Genomic DNA, 8,010 nt, shown 5'->3' with positions numbered 1-8,010 from the left:
TAGAACTATATGTCTCTGCGCTAGATCATTGATGGGGAGCTGGGCAATTAATAGTAAATATGACCAAAACAGGGTGTTATTATTATAATTTTTATATTAATAATAAAATCGCTATATATATATATCGCCAGGAGCAGAGTTGGGCACCCCTGCTCTAAACAATGTAATGACATGAAAAAATACTAAATTCACAACACTTTTTTCCCCGGGTCTCAGGAGGATGCAAAGCATATTAAGATACAGATGACAAAGAGAGGTGAGGTTACACACCAGAGACAGATGAGCCAGCACACCAGATCCCGTTGGTGTCGAGTTGTTGATTTGTTATGGAAATGGACATAATTTGAATGCACTAATCCTCCACATCAGACTGTTTCAGTTTTACAATGGTTGTCTTGTGTGTTTTTTGACAGCTAAATACCCAGAGATCAAGTCTCTGATGGGACCCGACCCCAGGCTGAAATGGATCATCTGCACGATGGTTGCCGTCCAGTTTTTGGCCTTCTATTTGGTGAAGGACCTGCCATGGAAATGGGTCATGTTCTGGACATACGTGTTCGGGAGTTGCATAAACCATTCAATGACGCTCGCGATTCACGAGATCTCGCACAACACGGCTTTCGGCAACAACCGCGCCAGATGGAACCGCTGGTTCGCCATCTTCGCCAATCTGCCCATTGGGCTGCCTTACTCTGCGTCCTTTAAGCGCTACCACCTGGACCACCATCGCTACTTGGGTGGAGACGGTGTGGATGTCGACATCCCCACGGATTTCGAGGGCTGGTTCTTTTGCACCCGTTTGCGTAAGCTCTTCTGGATCATGTTCCAGCCGCTCTTCTACGCCATCCGTCCCCTCTGCATCAACCCCAAACCCATCAGTCAACTAGAGCTCATCAATGTGGCCATACAGCTGGCCTTTAACGCTCTGCTCTACTGGGCCTGGGGCGCCAAGCCCGTGGTCTACATGATGATGGGCTCCATGTTAGGAATGGGTCTCCATCCCATCTCAGGACACTTCATCGCAGAACATTACATGTTCCTCAAAGGCCATGAGACCTACTCTTATTACGGATCCCTCAACCTGCTGACTTTCAACGTCGGGTACCACAACGAGCACCATGACTTCCCTAGCATCCCAGGACGCCGACTGCCCATGGTAAGACCAGTTGTTCAGTCCATCACTATAATTCAATTCAATTCACGTTTATTTGTATAGCGCTTTTCACGATACAAATCGTTGCACAGCAGCTTCACAGAAAATTTAAGTTAAATAAATTTAAATAATTTAAATTTAAATAATCATTTTTGACCGAAACATTTTCTGCTATGGTTTATTAAAATTATTTATTCCATGGTCTGTCTGAATACTGGATTCTGATTGGCTGGCAGGTATGCAATAAAACTGTTTAATGCACAGGTAGTTCCAAGTCAGTTTAATCACTGTTCCATATTAATGTGCTGCTTTAATTGATGCACACAAACACACACATCACTCGCGCGCACACACGCACACAGACACACATCTCGCGCGCACACACACATCTCGCGCGCACACACACATCTCGCGCGCGCACACACATCACTCGCGCGCGCACACACACATCACTCTCGCGCGCGCACACACATCACTCGCGCGCGCACACACACATCACTCGCGCGCGCACACGCACACACATCACTCGCGCGCGCACACGCACACACATCACTCGCGCGCGCACACGCACACACATCACTCGCGCGCACACACGCACACACACACATCACTCGCGCGCGCACACACACATCACTCGCGCGCGCACACACACATCACTCGCGCGCACACACACATCACTCGCGTGCGCACACACACACACACCACTCGCGCGCGCGCGCACACACACACACATCACTCACGCGCGCGCACACACAAACACACACACACACATCACTTGCGCACACACACACACATCACTCGCGCGCACACACACACAGTGAGAGAGAGAGAGTCGGAGATTGCAGATTATGCTGCGCACTAGGGGTGTGACGAAACACTTATCCCACGAGACGAGACACGAGACTGGGTTCATGAGAACGAGACAAGATTTTTAGACTTTTTTTAAAGAAATCCTCAATATATAGGGAAAAATAGTATTTTATTCTTATTAATTAAAATCATGAAACGTATACATTTTCACATCAATTTATTAAAAGTTACATGTTTAGGGCCCTATGAAATGTTTTATTTTTTCTCACCATATTATTTATATTTTTTATTGTTACCAAATTTTGTGTTTTAGCATGTCTAATTTGAATGCATAAAACAACTTAATTTATTCATTTTTATCTTAAAGTAGCCTTATGAAATTTTTTTCCCCCTCAGAAATTCTGTGTTGTATATTTACATGTTTTTCTGGTTATGAAATGAAGGCATAAAACATTAATTTAATTTATCATTTATCTTTTAATTATTGAAAATTAAGCAAACAAGATTTTTTGGCAAACAAAGGGGATTTACTATTAAAATTCAAACATGTAAGAAATGTTTTGTGTGATTATTCCTTCAAAAATAGTGTTTGTTTCATTTTAGTAGTAGTAGTAGTAGTAGTAGGCTATGTACATTCTACTGAAAAATAGTTGCAATGTCTACAGAAAAATAGGCAGTCTTCAAATCAAACCGGACTTTTATTTAGACGGGTTGCCGTGAATACCTTTACAGTTCTGTGTATGAGATATGACGCTAGTTTTACTCAAATCAAACGCTAAAATGCTCATGAAGTGACTCTCAGAGCAGTTCTGGAGATGTTGTTCATGTGTTTGTACTCATTTAGTGAGACGGCAGACGCTGAAATCCCCGCGAGTGTCAGGCGTGCTTCAGTATGTGTAGTAAATGAAACCGCGGCTTAATATTTACAGATGCTAGTCCATATCGTGATTTGATTTAAGTGTAATGACCTACTTTTGATTCATTCATTCAAAATTTGACAAATTCTGTGACATTTCGCGTTAAACTGTGAATTCTGTTTTTATGACTGGATAAAGACTACACTGCGTAATTTTCCCGCTTCTCATGCGGCCACTTGCCTGATGTGAACACAATATCTTACATACCACCACTTGTGAACGAGCCAGTGTAATGGATATCTGAAAGGTCTGCGCGAGGATATTGTCACGTTCTGGTCTCGCGAGATCTCGTCACACCCCTACTGCACACACACACAAACATGTTGTCAACGCTTCCCTGCGATTTTTATTAATAAAATAGCCCAGATACTAGATCGCTACATTATATTCCTCAACAACGACGTGGTAAAATCGCTGTTTTTAAAGTAATTAATTGTTTGTAGAGAGACACGCAGACGCAGGTAACGCACACATCTCTCTCTCTCTCTCTCTCTCGATAATTAATTGAAATAAATGTGATCTTACCGCACTATTTCATCTCTGTCTGATTTGAAGCGGGCAGAAAGCTAGAGCTAATGTGCCGTAACTGACGATGGGTCATTTTTACCCATTCGGTCAAATATTGCGCTGTAAAGAGCAATACTAGTTTTAACTTGTCTATAACTTGTCAAATGACCATGGAATAAGCGGGATAATCAACGGTTTGCCGTGCATTAAAGGATTTTAAATGCACTTCGCGTCAGGTGGTTCTTTGCCTCCATATCGTGCATTTAAACCCTTTGAAGCACGGCAATCGTTGATTATCTCTTACCTAATTCATTGGAATGGTATGAAACTTGGCAAAGGTTTTGGCACTTGCTATGTGAAAAAAAAAAAAAAAGATTCAAAAAGGTTAAAATGTTTTTTTAAAAGAAGTTCACACTTGTATTGTTCTAACGTGGCCAGTTAGAGTTTGATGAGTAATCTCTACTTAATTATTTTAAGTTGAATCTGCAATACTCGAGTACATTTCAATCAGTCATGGTTTATAAACTTTACTCAAACAATGTAGCACTGAAAAAAAAACATGTTATTAAAGTATGTGGTTCACTTGCAAACATATAGGCCTAAAGTAAGCAAGTAGACAGCTTGTTATCCTTTTTTAAGAGAATATGTCCGCTCAATATAAATATTACCAAATGAACAGTATGATGGTAACAATCAGTGGATACTGTTAGAGTAAAACTGAACTCCAGATGCCACAAAACTACTAGTCGGTAGTCTAACTTGACTAGTCTAGTGAGCTCAGACTGACGGAAGACATGCAAACAATGCAGCTCATCTCTCATATCAGAGCATCAGCTACTATCCGTGCTTCATCAGATCGTCATGCACTGACAGAAGCCTTTCTTTGGCCGGTTTTGAGATATCTGGACTCTCCCGTTCCTTCCTCCAGGTGAAGGAGATCGCAGCGGAGTACTACACAGGCCTGCCGTGCTACACGTCGTGGGTGAAGGTCCTCTATGACTTTATCATGGACGATGACCTGAGTCCGTACTCGCGTGTGAAGAGACGGCTGACAGGAGACGTCAAGCAGGAGTGACCGCAGACCGCCTTACCCTTCGCCTGCTGGAGAGCCAGCCGTCTGTGACACACAGGACATTTCCATCTTACTTTTTGGCTTTTAGCAAGTGTGCTGACGAATTTTAATTGTGAACCAAAACGTTTGAGCTCCTCTGTTGCACATGGTCTGAAGATCCAGACGCTTTTATTATAGTTTAATGGAACTGTCATGTTTTGCATCTGAACGCTGATGTCTCGAACTCGTTATACAGTAGAGATTGGATTGACCAGGTCAGCAGTTCATGCTGTTTCACTGTTCTTCTGCTCTCTCGCAGTTATCTGAATGAATAACGCTGACAGAGCTTTGGACGCACTGTAAATCAGCATCCAAAATAAAAGTTTGTGTACATCGTAGATGTGTCTACTGTGTATATTTATTATGTATATATAAAGACACCCATACAGCATATATTTTGAAAATATTTACATGTATATATTTATATAAATTATATCATATATAAATATATTTAATATACAAAACGTAACATATTTTTCTTAAATATATACATGCATGTGTGTGTATTTATATAGAAATAATAAATATACACAGTACACACACATATACGATGTAAACAAAAACTTTTATTTTGGATGCGATTAATGGTTTGACAGCACTAGTTCTTATGTATCATTTTTACAATAACCGCAGATCTGCAGCGTCAGAGATGAGTGTATGGTTCAGTGCAGTGGATCTATAAGTACTGGAAGCGATTAACGCTAATCTCTCGTTAACTCACGCCAAAGTCCAGCGGTTTGGAGTAGAGGTCCGTTTAAGCCTCTGTTTTACTTCATTATTTCATCAATTTACCAAGTGAATTGACGAACCTTGGCTAACAGTGAAGTATTGATACATTTATACATTTTATATCACATGAACTGAAAAGCCTTAATAAATTTGAGCTGGTGTCTAATGATTGTTCTTGGTGTCTATCTAAAATATATGAATATTTTATATATATTCTGTATGTTTTAACCCTGAATACTGGACTTGCAGTACTCTACTGGTCAAACGTTTAGACAGATGGCAACTTGTTCTTTTGGGAAGAAAAAACACACACACACTCATACACACACACACACACACACACACACACTCCTACACACTCACACACTCACCTACACACACTCATACACACAGACTCATATACACACACACACACCTACACACACTCAGGGATGGGCAGTGTTTCAGATACATGAATTTAAAATACGTATTTGAAATACAAAATACTATTTTGTATTTGAAACATAGATGGGCCTGTTGGGGAAAGCAAATATATCCGTTTAGCAGGCAGGAATTATTCATTCATTCAAAAGGAAGCCTGGATGAATGAGTAATAGAATGTGATGTGCTTGGTGCAACTGCACTTATTATAAGTGTGTATGTGTATGTCCTCTATACTTCTATGGCTCTCAATAGATTCTGTGGTTGGAGTGTAATATGGTGAAGAGATAGATCAAATAGGCCAATTGATGGAAGGTTTGCGAAGAAATATCATGCTCCCTTGTAAAAGTATTTTTTTAGTATTTTTAAAATACAAAAATACAGTAGTTTATTTTGATACATGGTGTGGCTGCTGTATTTTGTAGTTTATTTTGATACACTTAAAATGAAGGTATTTGGTATTTTATTTTAAAATACATTTTGATGTATCTTTGCCCAACCCTGCACACACACACACCTACACACACTCACCTACACAGACTCATACACAAGTATAACAATAATAATAATTTGCATGGTTTGATGTGATATGAGCAAATTTAGATTAAATCACCATTGGTAGCATTGACTGCCACACATACTCCTCAAAACATTAGATTCATCCGCGCTGAAGCTGTGCCGCCGCACAACCCACGCAAGGAAGATAATTCTGCACACTGCTGCAATTGCAGGTTTTCAAACAGAGATGGCGACAAAGAGGCAAAACTTGCGAACTGCAGCTTTAAATATAAAAATATGAACAATTTAAATGTTTTAATTAAATGTTTCAATTAAACTGAGTATACAACTCAGTTTTAGCTTGTTAATGAATATATCTAAATATAAACAACAATTTGATTTAAGCAGTTGGAATCAGTTGTAAATTTTCACCTGTAATATTATAATAATGCATCAACTGGCACGATGTAGTTTACAGCTTTAGACCAGAGAGAGATGTATTCTTTAAGAACAGCTGACATGTACTGTATCTGATATATATCCAAATCGATAAGTCAACCCTAACATTTTCCATTTTTGCACTGAAACATCCAGTGTGATCTGACAGCCACATTACATCTGAAGAACCGGGTCTATGATCACTGCGAAATCGACTGTTTAACCCTAAGAAGTGTTCAGAGTGTGACTCTTACTATGGCTTGCTCAAACAGTTCCCGCAGCTTCTGCTCTGATTCCCCAGAGACTCCTGACACCAGCTCCGGAGCCGAGACCTTCAGCATGGGCAGACCCACCTCCTACACACACACACACACACACATCAGATACACTCAGCAGTAAAAACTAGAGCTGCATCCCAAATGACGCACTATACACTATGCACTTATACACTATGTACTCAACCATGTAGTGTATGAATTATATAAGGTTATTTTGTCATTCATAATCGGAGTCTGGTAGCCCCTCCCCCTTCGGTACATAATTAAAGCTGCGACAGTTGAGTGCATGAAGTGTCCAACATTCCACACTTCATATGTTCGGTTATTTAAGTGCATCATCCAGATATTTAAAGTGCACTTTTTCTTTTTGGAATTCTCAGTGTGAACACACTACTCGTACTATTTATACTACAAAACGTCATAGAATAATGCATAAGTGTGTGATTTGGGACGCATCTTAGGTCTGCACGATAAATCGCATGAGATAGTCATGTGCATCTCGTCAGTAAAGCCGGTTCTGTGATTAGTAGTAAATCTCCAGCACGTGCTTTCAGATGGAGCAGCATTTACTACACAGAGCCGTAGTTCACTGACAAGCTACGCAAAAGAATTGCAGATGATATCATCGATATTATGAAATTGCGCTGCGATAATGACAGCTGTTTGCGTAGCTTCTCAATGAACTATGGCTCTGTGTAGTAAACGCTGCTCCATCTGAAAGCACGTGAAAATACACATTTAATAACATGTTTTTACTGTAATAACATGTTTGTACATCATGAATTAATCTTCCAAACCTTGTTTTTGTCTTATTCTGAATCACTACGGTACACTTATAATAAGTACTTTTAATTTGTACTACTGTCTGTTCAAAATAAATGAAAAGAAACCGAGCATAGTAGGTAGAGCCCGACCGATATATCGTTTTGCCGATATTATCTGCCGATATGAGCCTGTCGCCGATATATCGGTATCGGCAAATATGCTGCGGATATGAACATTTTTTTTACAGAACATATAATGCAGATAAAATGCTTGAAATGCTGTAATTACTTAGTTTGTCCAGAAATTGCATTGTTTGCTACTGGCGACCTGGGCTGAGTTTCCCGAAACCTTCTTAACGCTACGTCGTTCGTAAGTTATACCTTA

The 8,010-nt window shown here is 40.0% G+C and overlaps 1 protein-coding gene across 1 annotated transcript; it reads left to right on the top strand.

Moving 5' to 3' along the window:
* Window positions 1–369: 369 nt before the first annotated feature.
* On the top strand, window positions 370–4,871 carry LOC107705009 (sphingolipid delta(4)-desaturase DES1-like; the record flags this gene model as incomplete). The annotated part of the gene is made up of 2 exons (XM_016508124.1): window positions 370–1,156; window positions 4,316–4,871. Coding segments are annotated over 2 exons (934 nt in total), but the record flags the coding sequence as incomplete, so codon positions are not given.
* Between the last annotated feature and the right edge of the window lie 3,139 nt (window positions 4,872–8,010).

This window comes from Sinocyclocheilus anshuiensis, unplaced genomic scaffold (assembly GCF_001515605.1).
Source record: "Sinocyclocheilus anshuiensis isolate Anshui unplaced genomic scaffold, SAMN03320099.WGS_v1.1 scaffold31, whole genome shotgun sequence".
NCBI classification, from domain to species: Eukaryota; Metazoa; Chordata; class Actinopteri; order Cypriniformes; family Cyprinidae; genus Sinocyclocheilus; species Sinocyclocheilus anshuiensis.
This window is presented reverse-complemented; position numbering and strand designations above follow the sequence as displayed.